The sequence below is a fragment of the Caretta caretta genome, chromosome 3 (genome assembly GCF_965140235.1).
Source record: "Caretta caretta isolate rCarCar2 chromosome 3, rCarCar1.hap1, whole genome shotgun sequence".
Classification (NCBI taxonomy): domain Eukaryota; kingdom Metazoa; phylum Chordata; order Testudines; family Cheloniidae; genus Caretta; species Caretta caretta.
The window spans coordinates 189,911,192-189,929,250 of record NC_134208.1 but is presented as its reverse complement, the minus strand read 5'-3'; the positions used below and the strand labels follow the sequence as shown (position 1 = coordinate 189,929,250).

The window sequence follows — 18,059 nt, the reverse complement described above, 5'->3', positions numbered from 1 at the left end:
AACTTGGTTATAAAATGAGTCATTGGCATTACCTTTTCAATACATTATGGGCCAGATTGTCAGAGGCCTTTGCTCAGCCATGCTGGTGTGGAGGGCACACAAGCAACCTGTACCTCCTCGCATGGCTGCACTAACAGACTGTGCTCCAGACAGCGACAGTAGAGACTGCTCACTCCTGCACCACTGCTCCCCCACAATCAAAACAAGGACAGGGCATGGTGGGAGGAGATGGCCTCTTCGTCTGGACCCCATCTGCAGCCTAGGAGATGAAGCAGAGCGCTCACCCACAGCCATTGCTCAGGGAGCAGTCTTGGAGAGCCTGTGTCTGCCAGAGGCACCATCTCTCCAGTACTCCTCCGGGATCAGTGAGGCTCCACTCCACTCCCACTGCAGGAGGTGCTGCCTGAAAAGCTACAATCTAGCTTTTCTAGGGACTCGATCCTATAAGGAGCTGAGTACTCTGGCCCTGATCCAGTAACACACTTAAGCACATGAGTTGTCCCAGTGTCTTCAACTGGACTACTCACTTACTTAAAGTTAAGCACATGCTTAAGTGCATTCCTGTATTGGAGCCAGGACCATAGCAGGGTTTCCTGCTGGAGATTTCAAAGCTGGCCACCTCATTGATCTTTAATCCCCTGGCTCATTCTTCAACTTGACTTTGAAATTCCAGTGGCCCTTACACTCAAAGAGTGAGCCCCAAAATTATACCTAATGGACCACAACCCACTGTCTGTTACGGTGGTGTAAATCTAGAGTGTTCAATGGAATTAGACCAACGGAAGTGAAAGCAGAATTTGGCCCATTGTTTTCAGTCCCTAAATCAGTCAGAGCTCAACTTACTCCAAGTGCTAGAAACAACAGGGCAGTCATCTTTCATTTAACAGGTGGAAGAGACTCCTTGTTAAGTTTGTCTCTGTTAGAGAAGACCCGGACAGTTCAATGCTTGTACAAAGTGGTAGTGCAACTGGCACAGGAATTGTCTTCACTGGACCTACTTGCACGAGTGAGTGTTCACTAATGTGAATACGCATTGTGTGATCTGGTTGTAGATGAGAAATAGAACAGAAAGCCGCAGAACGGGTATTTGAGCAGCTAATGGGCTAATTTTACTGCTTTAGTTTTGGATTGTCTGAGAGAAAATGAACAACTTTTTGGACCACTGTTGTAATTTCAAAACGTCACAAATCATCCTCAACTCTCTCAGCAGTTGAATGAATAATTGTGAGGAGGGGAGGGACTGACTGGAAAATTATTATCTGAGGAGATGGTACATAAGGCAGGTAAGCTCTTGGTGGATTTTTGTGTCTGAGGTTTTTTATGGTATCAAAACAGGTACCGGTTTAGTCCAGCACACCAGCTACTTCACAAGAACACAGGAAAGCAGAGCCACTACATCATAAAGTTACCAGGCCAATGTCTCTTTGGTGTAACTGTTCACATGTTTATTTTATTTATTTATTTATTGTTAATGTCCCACATCTCAGTGAAATCTTCCCTCCCCATCCCATTCTCATACTGCCATGGCGTTGCTGTTTTTTCACCTATGTTGGACACAATATCCAAGGCTGTGCTGGCTTCCTGGACCATAGCTCACTTCAGACTAAAAATAAACCAGAAAGGGGGGGAGGGGCGGAATTACAGAAAAGGAAAGGTCATAGTTTCAAAGTCATGTGGGCAAAGTTCTCAGTAGTCCCCTATTTTAGTTCAGAATATATACATCCACATAAGCTTAATATTATATTTATGTTATTATTGAAAATTATTTATACCATGTAACCTACTATAAAACAGCTGCATAGCACTGAAGTTTAAGAAACTGTTTTTAATAATGTTTATAATAAAATGTATGCTTCATTATTTTAAGATTTCATTAAGGACAGAATCCAGAGCAGTGGAAAAAGCCAGGCCTGGAAGGCAGTTCTCTCTAAAGAAAACAGAACAAAATGATCAGTATAGCAGAAAATATTGACTTAGCCAGTATTTCACTTTTAGACAATATTCACCTTGAAAATCAAACCACCAGTTTCTTATGACACACTAACTGATTTTTCTGAAACCCAGCTGGCACTAATTTCATTTAAATCCAGTCTTTCTAAATCTGTGTGATCCCATGAATATATCTGAATGGGAAAAAAGTCTCTTTTCCAGCATTAAAACCATTTGATGGTACCTACAAAAACAGAATATGCAACTTCGTTGAATGAAAGTGTGTGTGTGTTCCTGGTGATGCCTCCTTAAGAATGCATGTTGTCATTGATGTGCTCAATGCTAGATGATTGTATTTATGGGATGACCTAAGGATTTTCATTTGCAAACTGTTTTTCAAGAACTTGGGAGGTCCAGTTGCAATGGTCAGAGATGGGAAAGAGTTTGCACTTGAAACAGATAGCTTATGAGACCTTTCCACTATTTTAGAATTAGAGCTATTTAATGCATGGTCTGTGACTCAAAGCTCTGATCTGACTAATCTTTATTCCACCCTTCTGCCCCACAGAATTCAAGCCCAAATTAAGCCACACCAAATCCTGCGTCCATCTGAGGTTGCTGTTTTGAAGCCTGTGCGAATCTAGCTTTGTTGTTACCAGGACTTCTTACACATACAAAAATGTAATCCTAGATTTGGAATATAGATGCTCTGCCATAAAAATATAAATGATGATTTTTTTCTAAGGAAACTATACGTTGCTAAGCAAGCTATGCATTGAAGTCTATCAGTAATAGACATGGCCAGATATTGAATTCCCCTATCTGGCCTTAGCTATTGCTCTTTTTTCCCTATCAAATTCCTGTCCTATCCATGGGTAAGTCTGGTTCTGGAAGACTCCCATGTTCTTATGCCACCTTCTTCTAAAAACCAGGATCTAAAGCTATACTGGACTTAGATTCACGCAAACACCACAAAAATAATGTTGCCCCTGAAGAGTCAGGTATATGGGCTATGCACATTGACCAAGTCAAAATGAAATCTCTCCATCCATTGCCTGCCCTCCTCTCCCCTTGGATCAGTCATGACATCACCCTTGGGGCTGAGGGGTCTTCACTGATCGAAGGTGGACCCTGTGCTGGCTGTAGTTGGCTGTACACCGTGCCATGCCTGCTGTTTGCAAATGTCCCTCATTTTAGTCCCAAAATTTCCTATTTTCCATGTAAATTTTATGCTCCCTCACTCTTATTGTTGGAAGTTATTAAAATAAGATATAAAAAGTCATAAATGGAGATTGTAGGAAAAGCCATTTACATGACTGCATCATTGCATCCCAACTTTTGACTGGGAGAGGTTGAGAGGAATGATTTTTGCCAGTTTGCTTTCGGATCACAGGGTTGGTACCCAAGGGCTGAGGTTTTCAAAGGTGCCTATGAGAGTTGGGTGCCTAACTCACTGAGTTTCATTGGTAGTTGGATACCTAACTCCTTTAGTTGTCTTTGAATGCCCCTATCTTTAATCTTTCTCTGGCACGCAGGACTCAGGGTGAATTACTGACGTACCCATCCAAACCACAGAGCTCTGAATTCTGCTAGGTGGCATTGGAAGATGTGGAAATGAGCCTAGCCATCCTGTAAATCAGAATCACTCTTGCTATGAACTGATTCAGTGGGGAAGGCATTTCATACACTGAGTTTTAGTGTCTGTTGCTTGATGGGATAAATTAATTTTTTTACTATCTTTCAACCCTTTTTGAAGTTCTATAAATAGCCTAAGCTAATAGAAACTTTTATATATATATATTGGGCATGCAGATCCCCTATGAGGTTATTTAAAACAAAATAGGAAATCTACTATAATATGTTTGTTCAATTGAAAAGGAAATTGAACCACAGTGAACTATGAGGCTCTGACTCTGACAGCTGCAAACAATTCATAGTTAAAATGACTCCGGATACTTCCCAATTTTATTTACCTATTTTTATTTTTTACGGGTTAGAGGGTTCAGAATGACCTTGAATTGAAAGCTCTGTACATGTCCTACTGCTTCCTTTGACTGTGTCCAATATTGCCTCATAGGCGATGATGTAAAATGCTGGAGAAAAAGCCTGTCCTATTATTGGTGTCAGCATCTGAGAGGGAAGGAATAACATGAATGTAGATTTGATTTAGCCAACACTTCCCTGTGAAAGAGAATTCAAATCTTTCTATCATTAATGGCAAATATAGCACTATGGGAAATGTATGTGAGGGGTGATCTGAGGAAGCACAAAGGTCATTAATGTTAGAACAAGCACAATCCTTGGTAACTTTTCCCTTAATTTCCTGGCCCCTCTATGGCTATTTTTGGTGCAGCACCTCTCTTTGCAGCAAATATTTCACAGACAGTGCTGAAGGCAATATAAAGTTGCTGTTAAGAGCAGCAATTCATTCTGGAGAGACAAACAGACATACACCCTCAATTGTGGTAGAAAACTGAGATATTAGTGGCTTTTTTTTAATTTACATTTTCCATGTTAATTCACCTCTAGATCCCAACAGTGTGACTTACTAATTAATTACTATTATTATCTAATGGCAGTGAAAACTGAAATTACTGCCTGCCTTAAGCATGATAAAATTGACAACAAATTCATAGTTTGTGAATTGCTTTCTCCTACAGTTCTGTTCACAAAAAGAAGAGCATGGTTTGATGGTACATGTGAGCCATCCTGCACACAGCACCATCTGCCATAGCTTGGTATGGTTGTTGTGGAGGCAATTACCTCATCTCTACAATGGGGAGGGTAGGAGAAGGGGTTGGGAAGGAAGTAGTGCTCCTGGTAGGTATTAAGGGAGGGACACTGCTCAGTTTTAAGAGAGTCTGTTCTCTTGGCCATAGGGCACTACAGCAGAGAAAGTGGTTCGCCTGATAAGTCAGTGATGTTCCTTTTTAGGCAGGATCATGGACACTATTGTTTGTCTAACGAACATGAGTACTTGTGGCACCTTAGAGACTAACAAATTTACTAGAGCATAAGCTTTCGTGGGCTACAGCCCACTTCATCGGATGCATAGAATGGAACATATAGTAAGAAGATATATATATATATATATACATACAGAGAAGGTGGAAGTTGCCTTACAAACTGTAAGAGGTTAATAAATTAAGATGAGCTATTATCATCAGGAGAAAAAACCTTTTTTTGTCTGTCGTTACAAGTAGCTTTGTGCTAAGTGATAACATGGATGCAATAAAAGCAGCCAATAGAATTGTAATTTTATCAGTTGTGTGCCGAGCAAACAAGTATTTTGTTGTTTTGCCTCAACCGTTTTCTACAAAAATGGAAGGCAATTTTTCCCCAGGTTGACTTTTTCCCTATGAAAATGGCAATTTTTTCAGAGCTTTAATGACTTGGGGGGCGCTGAAAAAGAGGTTCACAGGCTCCCTGGAGAGGCTTACTTCAGTGCAGATAAGCATCTTCAAGTTTACAGCCAAGATTCAAAAAAATGTGCTTAAAGTTAGACTCTGAAATTCTTATTCAGGTGACTAAATCAGTGACCTGATTTTCCCATTAGGACTGCACATCAGCTGGTGCTCATTCCTCAAGCGACGGGCAAGGTGATGCAGCACCAAAGACTCATAAACTCATAGACGCATAGACTTTAAGATAAGAAGGGTCCATCGTGATCCTCTAGTCTGACCTCCTGCACATTGCAGGACACAGAATCTCACCTATCCACTCCTGTAATAGACCCCTAACCTCTGGTTGAGTTACTGAAGTCCTCAAATCATAGTTTAAAGGCTTCAAGTTACAGAGAATTCACCATTTACTCTAGTTTAAACCTGAAAGTGACCCTTGCCCCATGCTGCAGAGGAAGGCGAAAATCCCTCAGGGTCTCTGCCAATCTGACCTGAGGAAAATTCCATCCTGACCCCAAATCAGTTAGATTCTGAGCAGGTGGGCAAGACCCACCAGGCAGATACATGGGAAAGAATTCTCCGTAGTAACTCAGAGCCCTCCTGGCCTAATGTCCTGTCTCCGGCCGTTGTGTATTTTTGCTACTGGGAGTCGCTGACAGGCCACATGCCATTGTAGGCAGTCCCATCACACCATCACCTCCAGAAACATATGAAACTCAGTCTTGAAACCACTTAGGTTTTTTGTCCCCACTGTTCCCCTTGGAAGGCTGTTCCAGAACTTCACTCCTCTGATGGTTAGAAACCTTCACCTAATTTTGAGCCTAAACTTCTTGCTGTCCAGTTTCGATCCATTTGTTCTTGTGTCCACATTGTGTCTCCCAAAGCCTTGTGTTAGAACAGGGTTTAAGACTGACTGTGGTACTTCCAGTGACTAGATTGTGGGAAGTAAGTCTATTCATTAGGAGAAATGTTGTGAAATGTTCTTCTGAATAGAAGAATATGCTAAGTTTGCCACTTTTAGAGTCTTCCTTTCCATAAACACACTTTCAGTGCTTCTGCATTAATAGAGTCTCATAGACTTGAAAGTCAGAAAGGACCGTTGTGGTCATCTAATCTGACCTCTTGCACATTGCAGGCCACAGAACCTCACCCACTCCTGAAATAGAGCCCTAACCTCTGGTTGAGTTACTGAAGTCCTCAAATCATGGTTTAAAGACTTCAAGTTAATGGGATTGAGGTTCCTAAGTCACTCGGGAACTTTTGAAAATGTTGCCCAATGATGGGACTGGAGGAAGACCTATAGGGAGTCAGTATAGAGTGGTCATTTTGAACTGCATCACTGGCAATTTTCTGGTCAGACAGCTGATGAATATGACCCCTGGAGGATCTCTGTAGTGTAAGAGGAATACAGGTAGCATAGAGCTAGTGTAAAGGCTCCTACATCACCTCAACCTACTGCCTGTGTAGGCAGTGTGACAGGTCACACATATTTTGGATCCTAGATGTGGTTTTGGGCCTTTGGTGGCCAATGTAAACTGAAGCAACCCAAGGGCCATTTTAACGTGTCACAGAGGGCCAGCCCCACACCTCAGTGTTCTCTGGACTCAGAGAATTCAAAGGTGCACTTTTGAAACACATACGCATCTCTGTGACTGAGTCCATGTGTAAGTCAACCAGACTCCAAGATCTGGCCTATAGCGAGGTATCTTGACTAGAATTAAATTGCTGAAGCAATTGTCCACTACAGGTGAATGTGACTGTGTGTACATGTTTGTGGGTATAACAATTACTCTCTTTCCTGATCTCAACCAGTGGGTGATCACTAATGTTTAGAAGAAAATTAATATGTAAAAAAAAAACTGGTTATAAAGGAAAGAATGACAATGAATAGGTCACTTACTCAAACAGGAAGTTAGCATCATTACAAGGCTCAGAAGAGGGTTTTAATTTAGAGTCTAAATACCATGGTGATTGGGAGCTGCACAGAAAAATTAGATAACATTAAATTACTTTAGACAAACAAAACTTATAGGTCATATCAAGGAAGTCAACTACAATACACAGTATTGAATATTCTATGCCACTCAAAAGCATACAAAAGAAAACAAAAACAAGAAGCTGCCAGCCAAAATTACCAATGTAGTCCCATTTGACAACAATAAAAAAATAAGTATTACAATAGGATGTTAGTAATGAAAGAAAAAACACAGTAGTATCTCAGTAAAGATTAAAAATTAGATTTTAAATGGAGAAACACAGTCATTTTAGACAAGCAAATATGACCACAGCAATAATGGGGGCCAAGTGATAGTTTAGAATAAGTGCTTCCAGCAAAGCTAACGGGAACAACAAATATGCATCTCAGATGAAAATTTGGCTCTAGGACTTGAACATGAATAATTTTGGCAGAGAGAGACAGAATATCCCAGAAATAAAAGACCTGCTCATTAGAAACCCATCTAGCCAAAACCATGGGGGAAATCCTTAAGGAAAATCTCTATCAGTCTTTATTTTCAAGAATCTTGAATCAGTTTTGCAACTTTTTTAAAGCACTGAAGCTATTTATTAATAATGATATTTTGCGCTTTTATCAAGGAATTCACAGTACTTCATTAAATAAGTCTCACAGTGGCCCACATCCTGCTCCCATTGACATCAATGGTAAAACTCCATTTAACTTTAATGGTGCCGGATCAGGCCTACTGTGTGATAGTAGGTATTCTTATTTCTTTCAAGCAGGGAAATTATAGCATAGAAATGTCAAAGTGACAAACTCATGAGTAATGAGTCAGCGGCATAGCTGGGAAAAAAATCCAGGAGTCCTGACTCCAGGTTTTCTCCTTTACCTATCAGCCCATCTTGCCTCCCAAATGATAGCATAATTAAACAATATAAGAATTAGTGAAAAATTATGAACTTTCCTTTTTTGATATTCTTATAATCAAGCATGTATGGAAAAGAAAAGGCAGTAGCTGTTTATATTCCTTAGAATTCTAGCCTTTTCCACAATGCCAACAAAATAGGTATTTAGGTGGAAATTTACCTGCAGCTTACAAAGTTCTAATGCTCCTTCACTTTTCAATATCATTATTTCTATAGGAAAAGGCTTAGTGAACAATTAGTGCTTTGTAACTGATGAAAGAACTATTCATAAACGTAATAAATTGGATTGGAGACCTAGAATGGATATTCAGAAACATATGAGAACAAGGTAGAAATGAGTAGGTTGAATAGCTGATGATACCTCCTGGAAAAAGGCTAATGTAGTGCCCATCTTTAAAAAAGGGAAGAAGGAGGATCCTGGGAACTACAGGCCAGTCAGCCTCACCTCAGTCCCTGGAAAAATCATGGAGCAGGTCCTCAAGGAATCAATTCTGAAGCACTTAGAGGAGAGGAAAGTGATCAGGAAAAGTCAGCATGGATTCACCAAGGGCAAGTCATGCTTGACTAATCTAATTGCCTTCTATGACGAGATAACTGGCTCTGTGGATGAAGGAAAAGCAGTGGATGTGTTGTTCCTTGACTTTAGCAAAGTTTTTGACACGGTCTCCCACAGTATTCTTGCCAACAAGTTAAAGAAGTATGGGCTGGATGAATGGACTATAAGGTGGATAGAAAGCTGGCTAGATTGTCGGATCAATGGGTAGTGATGAATGGCTCCATGTCTAGTTGGCAGCCGGTATCAAGTGGAGTGCCCCAAGGGTTGGTCCTGGGGCTGGTTTTGTTCAATATCTTCATAAATGATCTGGAGAATTGTGTGGATTGCACCCTCAGCAAGTTTGCAGATGACACTAAACTGGGAGGAGAGATAGATACGCTGGAGGGTAGGGATAGGATACAGAGGGCCCTAGGCAAATTGGACGATTGGGCCAAAAGAAATCTGATGAGGTTCAACAAGGACAAGTGCAGAGTCCTGCACTTAGGACAGAAGAATCCAGTGCACCGCTACAGACTAGGGACCGAATGGCTCAGCAGCAGTTCTGCAGAAAAGGACCTAGGGGTTACAGTGGACAAGAAGCTGGATATGAGTCAACAGTGTGCCCTTGTTGCCAAGAAGGTCAATGGCATTTTGGGATGTATAAGTAGGGGCATTGCCAGCAGATTGAGGGACGTGATCGTTCCCCTCTATTAGACATGGTGAGGCCTCATCTGGAGTACTGTGTCCAGTTTTGGGCCCCACACTACAAGAAGGATGTGGAAAAATTGGAAAGAGTCCAGCGGAGGGCAACAAAAATGATTAGGGGACTGGAACACATGAGTTATGAGGAGAGGCTGAGGGAACTGGGGATGTTTAGTCTGCGGAAGAGAAGAATGAGGGGGGATTTGATAGCTGCTTTCAACTACCTGAAAGGGGGTTCCAAAGGGGATGGCTCTAGACTGTTTTCAGTGGTAGCTGATGACAGAACAAGGGGTAATGGTCTCAAGTTGCAGTGGGGAGGTTTAGGTTGGATATTAGGAAAAACTTTTTCACTAGGAGGGTGGTGAAACACTGGAATGCATTACCTAGGGAGGTGGTGGAATCTCCTTCCTTAGAAGTTTTTAAGGTCAGGCTTGACAAAGCCCTGGCTGGGATGATTTAGTTGGTGTTGGTCCTGCTTTGAGCAGGGGGTTGGACTAGATGACCTCCTGAGGTCCCTTCCAACCCTGATATTCTATGATTCTATGATTCAAACAACATCCCAGAGCATAAGAAAAGCAAATATGAGTGCACAGCTGGGTTCAGTGAAGATTCAGGCAGCTATCACAGCCAGGAAAGAAAGCTTTAGCAACAGATCATGAAGGAATCCAGAACAAATTAAACCAATAAGGGAAACTTCAGAAAAATTGAAGTCAAAATGATAGGTGAAAGAAACTGCCCATATCTGTATTATGTTAAGTCCACTGAATCAGGCAAACTATACAGTACTTAAAGGAATGACGCCCTACCATACAGCAAACACAACAGCCAATGATAGAGGATGTGGGGGAATCACTGAATGGCAAAATCTACCACCAGAAAATAAAGAAGAATGTCTTACTGCACTGTGGCAAAAGTACTGCAAAATCCCAGAGACCGTGAAAACCTGGATGAGGAGAGAAGATGAAAAATACTAATTAAAAGAATAAATCCAAACCCACAATGTGCAAATTGGTTATAGCTAAGGTCCAAACCAGAAAAAAAACAATGACAAACAATATATCCCAGAGCCAATAGTGCTGTCAGAGACTCAGCACTCTGCCCATTACAGTCACAAGCCTGAAACAGGAAAGTAACCAACACATACCACTGACAAGGGTACATACACTTGCCGCAAGATTGTATATGTGAAAGCATGTTCCCGCAGGCCAAGGACACTTTTTCGTCATAGATAGGATGTTGTAGGGAAGGAGAGGCAATGATAAAGCTCAAGAAAAAGATGCAGAATCACGGGATACATGACTTTTGTGAGCACCCTGATACCGTTACTTTTATTGTGCACACAAGACTAGGATGTTTGGGGATTTGCAAAACAGGTATACAAACAGATAGTGGTGAGTTACTCCACAGAGACTGCCAGTAAAGTTGTCAATTAATACTAGTTGTAGTGGATTTTGGAACATGCACCTTTCTTTAGTGGGAATTGACTATGAAACCCATATCAGATACAGGATAATAAAACCTACCTACTAGTACATTTCTGTGGAGGTTAGAATGGGAGCCAATATCAGGTTTACTACAGAAACTCAGTTGCAAACTTAACTACAAGAATGAACTAACTTTCACCACTCCATAATTCCTGAAGAGACATATGTGATAGTGAAAATAATTCCCACTCTCTTTATTAAAAGTTTTGATTCAATTAAGTCAATTCCATTGAATTGTATGGGAACTGTATCTGGTCCACAAAGATTCCATGTGCCACAAATTATACAGATGACATTAGACATAAAGCTAGTAAATCCACAATACATGCAACAACCCTCCATTAACCAGAAATGATAGCACTTACAAATAATGGACACATGCATGTATAAAACTGTCACAAAACCCAGTGCTATCTGGTACACATTCAATACTCTAACTTCAAGATGTAGAAGCACATTGTCTTCTCAAAATTTCAGAGGTTTGCAGTCATAAATTGCTGACTATTAAACCCCCTTTTAACAAACAAAATCATGAAGAGAAAATTGGAGAAAATGATTGTTTATTAAATCACAATCTCACAACAGCTTAACTCAGTTTTGTTTGAGAATTACAACAAATTTGCATCTCTACAGTAATTTTCAGTTACATTTATGGAAAAGGCAGTGCCTTTATTTCAATGAGTTTTTCCATCACAATCTTTTTGTGCAGAATCTAAGCTATTGGTATTGAGAAGTTAAGAAATAGTCTCATTAAAAATGAGTCTTCCTATCATAAGAAATATTTTCTGTAATATTTGGTACAGCAAAAAAAAACTCCAAGGAAATGAAATATTAACAAAAATATTCAAATATGTATTTAAAAACAAGTTAGACAAGAAAAGGTCAGGAATTGAAAGGTGTGACAAATACAAACAGAGCCAAGTTACAAAAAGGGTTAGCCATTTAAATGGCCAAGTTAAACATGACACAGTTAAGGTTAACTGAGTTCTGGTGACATATATAAACCCACATTTTGGGTGGTGGGGGCACATGGGGAGGGCTAAGTTAGCCTCAACAGTGTCTTGTTTATCTTGGCCATTTTAGACACTAACTGTTTTGTAGGTTGGCTCTATTTGTAGACATCACACCTTTCTGCACATTCTTAACACTTGGCATCCTTGTATATCGTAAATGTTGTAAGCAAAAATCACTTTTTTGTTTAGAAAAATAAAAAGTGGTATGAATGAATCACCATTCCATACCTAGGGAGAACAGCAAAAATCAGATATAGAAATTAAAATACACCCCCATCTCCAAACAACATGTGAACTCCCAGATGTCTGAAGTAAAGTCAAACATCTAATTAATTACCACACTTTTTTTATAGAGGATTGGACAGATCAAGGAACTGGCAATAGATTTCACTGTCTCTAGATCGTTCATTCAAAGCCTGCAGGGCTGGTGGTGACTAAAAAAATTGCCACCATCTGATGGTAGTTTGGGATGTGTGATATGAATGAATGCTAGGGATGGTTGAAATTTTTGTGTCAAAACTATTTTTGACAGAGAATTGGAATTTTAACTGAACACCATTTTTTCATGAAAAGTTTCTGCTTTCTGCTGAAAATTTTATCTTTTTGTCTACAAACCAAATGCCTGAAAAACAAAATATTAAGATTCGGATGTTCTGTCATCGTGACTTACGGGAGCTGCAGTTCAGTTTCCTCAGGTCCCCATTCTCCTCTATGAGCCAGGTTACCCAGCTAAACTGCAACATTCATGGTGCACCTAGGCCAGGGACTCTTATGATGCAACTGCCTCCCCTCACCAGCAGGAGAAACCATGGTGTATCATGGGAATTGGAGTCTGACCACAGAGCCTGGCCTACGGGGGGAGAATGGAAGCATGAGGCACATGATTACAACTCCCATAAGGCACCATAGCAGCATTCCTGAATTGAAATATTTCAGTTTTTGAAATATTTTTATTTTTTACCACTTTTACCACTTTTTTACCATTTTTCTATGTAAATTTTTGAAAATTATTTTTTAATTTTTGTTAAAATTTTCTGTAGAAAAAAGCCCATTTTTTGACTAGTACCAATGCATGCGCAACATCTAGTTTGTAGATAACAGAATGGAGACTATTGCATAACTGCAACCTGAGCATTTATCTACTCTGTGGATAAATGACTGGCTTCCATTTTCAGGGCTGGCTATTTGGCACCTTCCCCAACCACCTCATTCACTAACAACACTACTCATTTGTCAAGAAAAGAAATAATTTTAGGACAAAAATACTTGGCAACTACAGGATTAACTCAGCAACTAAAAACTGGAATAACATTTATGAATTATATTGTTCACCTGCAACATGGCGTTAACAGACTTCAGAACCCTCACAAACCTTGAGGTTCTCAAAGCAGTCGAGGGGGTTTAGAAACATCATATATTAAAATGAATAGAGGATATGTTCCTAAATCCCTTTAACCACTTAGAAAACCTCAGCCTATAATGTATTTTACCTAAATACAAAATATGCAGTAACAGATACTGAAACAAATTACTCTATGTGCCAGTCTTGTCAATTAATTCACCTACAGTGAGAAAATGGCCCTGACTGGCACGCAGAGTGGTTTGTTTTTTAAATTGATTCATGCGGCAGCATTAACAATAATGAGTTTATACCAACAATGCTGAACAGAATAGAATCAGTGTAAATGTTATTTCCAAGTTCTGTGGTATAAAAAATAATGGAACACTGCAAAATTTATATCTGTGGATGCAGATATCTGTGGATATAAATCGATATCTGTGAAGCCGCAGGGCTGTACCGGTAACCACAGCGGTAAGTGAATTAATCTACAAGACTGGCACATAGAGTAATTTGTTTCAGTATCGGTTACTGCATATTTTGTATTTAGGTAAAATACATTATAGGCTGAGGTTTTCTAAGTGGTTAAAGGGATTTAGGAACATATCCTCTATTCATTTTAATATGCTCGTAGGAGCCAAAGCCCCGCTCCAGAAGTTCCTCCAGCATAGCTGTACCACCCCAGCCCTGCCCACTGCACTAGGGCAACCAGGGATAGCTGCCTGTGAGCCTGGTGCCCACCCCAGTGGGCAGGGCTGCGGGCAGTACAGCCACACTGGAGGAGCTGCAGGCGTGAGGTAGTTTAGCTTCTGCAGTTCTCGGTAGAGCCCTGCAGCTCTGTGGATACCAATTTATATCTGCGGATATCCGCATCTGTGGATATAAATTTTGTATCTGTGCAGGGCTCTATAAATAAATCCTTCTCTCTGTGTCCATTTTTATCTATATGTGCCTATGTCGAGGGGGAATATTTTTGTGCTCTGAACATTCTCTTCATTGTTCAGATCATTTCCTGGCCTATGTCCTAAAATGCTCTTGCTTCTTGTGGACTTTTCACATTTTTAACTTGAGTGGTCTTCATTTGGTTTACTGTATCCTCATCCTACATGTTGAGTAAGTGAAAAAGGCCTGAAATTATAACACTTGCAAGTGCTGGCAAGTTTTTTGCTTATACAGAATTATGTATAAAATGAGAAAATAAACATAAAGGGCCACTAGTACAGTGCCACTTTTACATGCTGCATGCAAGGTTGCCTAATAGCTGGAGTGTGAAGCAACAGCTATAGTTAAGGTTGCCTGAAAGTCTCCATTTCAAGGGCCCTTTTTGTTCATCATTTTATCAAACATTTATCTTCTGAGCTGAAATTTTCCAGCTCTGATTCTTGCCTTAACATGATCAAAAAAAGCTCACCCATATTTGAGAATGGGAAACACACACACACACACACTTTGCGACTTGTGAGTATTGTGGTTTCCCAAACCCACTCAAATAAAACATTCTACCAACTCACCTTAGGCCACACCAATCTGAGACAGATCAAATGAGGAGCTAGGAGGAAAGAACTGGGGCTGGTTGAACAAGGAGACTAAAACTGGGAATGGATGGGTGGATGGTTGCGGGAGACGAGGGCAGAAACTATGAGTTGCAGAGTGGGAGTAGATTGGGACAGTTAGCCTGGAGGAGTAGACTGGATTGGCTGGGCAAGGAGACTGGGATGAGAAGCCTGAGTAATGGAGACTGGGACTGGGTGGGCAAGGAGAACAGGACTGGAACAAGGAGCCATGGTTGGGGAAGAGACAGGACTGGGACAGATTGGAGGGGCTGGGCAGAAAGGGTCAATTGTGCCCACTAGAACATGCAGCCCAAGATTCCTGAGTCTCACCATTCTGCTGCTCCCAGAAAATATCTGTGAAACCCTCTGGCAAAGTGTGTTTATCTTCCCACTCTATGCCAGTCTACATAGAGGATAATAACCTACTATTGTTATCAGTTACTGTGGAAGCTGAAGTTGCAGAGGTCTGTGGAGTGGATCTAAAGGTTCCAACCCTTCTGATGAAACAGTTGGTGTCACTGTATTACCAAATGATAGAATTACTATTTTGTTTTGTTTTTCAGTTTGTTTTTTAAAAACCCTAGGACACCACACACAAAATAATTATGAGGCAGCAGTCCTACAGACAATAGCTTCCTTCACCACACATCCCTGATTCATCCCCTGAGCAGGTCCATCTGGTTCATTGAATGAGACAGAGGTCCTGTGGAAAAATAATTATATGTGATCATGTAATTAAAAACTGTATCATAAAGTACATGCCTAAGTGGATGGAATTCAGGTTGGACAGGCAACCTTAACTGTGGAATTTCCTATCTTTGAATGTGTATCCTTAATGATGTTCTTTAAACATAGCTTTTGTCTGTAATATTATCTATACACAACACATACGTACATGTATACATTCACATACTACTTGAATCTCTCTCACACACACACGCGTACACACACTCGCTACTTGAATTGTGGAGATTGTATTTCCAAATCTAATAGTTCATCCACACAGACCAAGATTTGTGAATTCTGTCAGATAATTATTATCCAAAGACTTTTCTTCTGTGAAATAAACGCAGGTTTTAAACCAGTCAAACGTGTTTGCCAAACTACTTAAAACATTAAAGTAGATTATGAACATCAATGGACAGTGATCTGTTCTGTTTACCAGCAGGCAGTAGAGAGAAAAAAATAGTAGATATCAAATACAAAAAAAAAAAATCCTTTGTTCACTAGCAATAGCATATATATATATGTGATTCCCCTTTTTCTGCAGAGCACCCCCACATTACCATATCTAGGGTACCTAGTTTTATGCTGATTTGCATGTAATCAGAAATGGGTACAGCTCTTTATAATTCAACAGAATTGATCATACTAAGAGCAGAACACATGAGCTACACACCACTAACCTGAACAACAGGTGTTTTATCCAATTTCTTAAGTGTTTTAGTGAACCAGGTTGCCACAGGAAGAAGAAGAATTTTCGTATCAGTTATATCTTGACACATGTTTGGAAATGGAAATATAGACCTTTATACTGACCACTTATCCAACAGGTAGGTAATATACAATATTAATATCGACTAATAATTAAAATGCTTCAGGAATGCTGTAAAATAGCTGGCACAGAATTATCTTCTCTATTTAGTAAGGTCTGTTATGAGGAAAAACTTGAACACACTCATTATATTTTCCTGATAGCTTCCATATTACAATTAAAATAGCATATATAAGTGAACCAGGGATCCAGCTGCTATTTTAAATGCACTGTATTGTTGTCTTATGGCTCCTTTCTTGTCCTGGGTATCATTCCATTGCTATATTTTAGACAGCTCAGAGGGTGGCCCTTGCCCCTCTTTTTCTTCAAGTAAGTTTAATTAGATGATAATGCCCTTCTTGTCATAACTTCTTGCTTATTTAAGCCCGTGGTAATAATTTCAATTTCTTAAATATTTATTCAGATATTATCATCGCTGTTTATTCAAATGGACTTTCTTTTCTGAAGGAACAAAGGACATAATTTCTGCAAACAGATGTAGCAAACCTGTCAAGCTCTCAAATGGTTAAGTTGAGCATTTCACTTAGAAAATCTGACAAATTTTCCTCACTTCAAAATATCATTAACACCAATAACACATTTGCCCAAGCCTATTTCTAAGTTGTAAAAAAAGATTGCTACAGATTAAGACCCTTGATATAATGCTGTAAGCTCCTAACAATGGTATCTTTTATAGTGAAGAGCAACTGCAGACACAAATTGCCCCCTTTCCTACACCTTTTTCACAAAAATCAATATTAAAGTAGTAGCTGCTTTAACTCTCCCATAGACTATACGAGAAAAAACCACAGCCATGCTTAGGACAGTTTAGGTCAATAAAGAATCAATACTGTGGATGAATCTGTAGAAAGATAAAAGACTTAGAAGTTGCCACACTGTGCCCTGTTGTTTCTATTTTGAAAAGAAGCTGAAGTACCTCACTTTTTGTTTTAAAAGTAGCAATGAATTTAGTGTTTGTGGAAAGTAGAGGACTCAATGGAGGCGTATGTGGCTGTGGTATCTGCAGCCCAGGGCTCTGATCTAGTTCACCCACGTTTCCCATTTAGTTCAAGGGGAGTCTCCGGAGCACAAGGAATGCAGCACTGGGACCCAAATATAATAGAAGCCCAAAACTTTGAGCAGAGCTTGATCGAGCCCAAATCAGTCATTAATTATATATTTATTTTGGAGGACACCTGAGACTCCTGAGTCAGAATGGTGGGCCCATGGTGCTAGGTGCTGTGAAAACACATACGCGCACATGGCTAAGGCTGCGATTCTGTCACAGGCGTCGCAGAAGTCACAGATTGCGTGACTTCTCGCAATCTCTGGGACTTCCGCAGCAGTGCGTGAGGCTGACTTCTGGCTGCTGCTGGAGCGACCCAGGCCAGCTGCTCTGGCACTGCCCGAGGCCAGCTGCACCAGCTGCAGCTCGGGAGACCGCGGGTAGCTGGCTGCGGGGACTGCCCGAGCAGCGGCCGGTGCGGCCTGGGCCGCCCGAGCAGCAGTCCTGGGGGCAGCCCTGGGGAGTGCCAGAGTAGTGGTCCTGGGGAACGGCCAGAGCCACCCGCACCAACCGCTGGGCAGCTGGTGAGTAGCGGCTGGTGCGGCAGGTCCTAGGGACCACCTGAGCAGTGGCCCCGGGGACCGCCCAAACAGCAGCCTGTAGCACCAGCCATTACTCGG

At 40.7% G+C, this 18,059-nt stretch overlaps 1 protein-coding gene across 44 annotated transcripts in view; it reads right to left on the bottom strand.

The window, feature by feature from the left end:
* LOC125633483 (uncharacterized) overlaps nucleotides 1–18,059 on the bottom strand; it is a 786,124-nt gene that overhangs the window by 103,461 nt on the left and 664,604 nt on the right. Inside the window, exons 12-14 of one of the 44 annotated variants that reach the window (XM_075127200.1) lie at nucleotides 10,349–10,393; nucleotides 7,231–7,308; nucleotides 1,445–1,927 (exon numbers count right to left, since the gene is read on the bottom strand). The exons of 40 other annotated variants lie outside the window; for them this stretch is intronic. In XM_075127200.1, the coding sequence (XP_074983301.1) occupies nucleotides 1,858–1,927; nucleotides 7,231–7,308; nucleotides 10,349–10,393 (193 nt within the window). In that variant the 3' untranslated portion in view covers nucleotides 1,445–1,857. Of the gene's footprint in view, nucleotides 1–1,444; nucleotides 1,928–3,902; nucleotides 4,060–7,230; nucleotides 7,309–10,348; nucleotides 10,394–18,059 lie in introns of those variants that run through there. 3 more of the 44 variants (XR_012667837.1, XR_012667838.1, XR_012667836.1) reach the window with 3 other exon arrangements.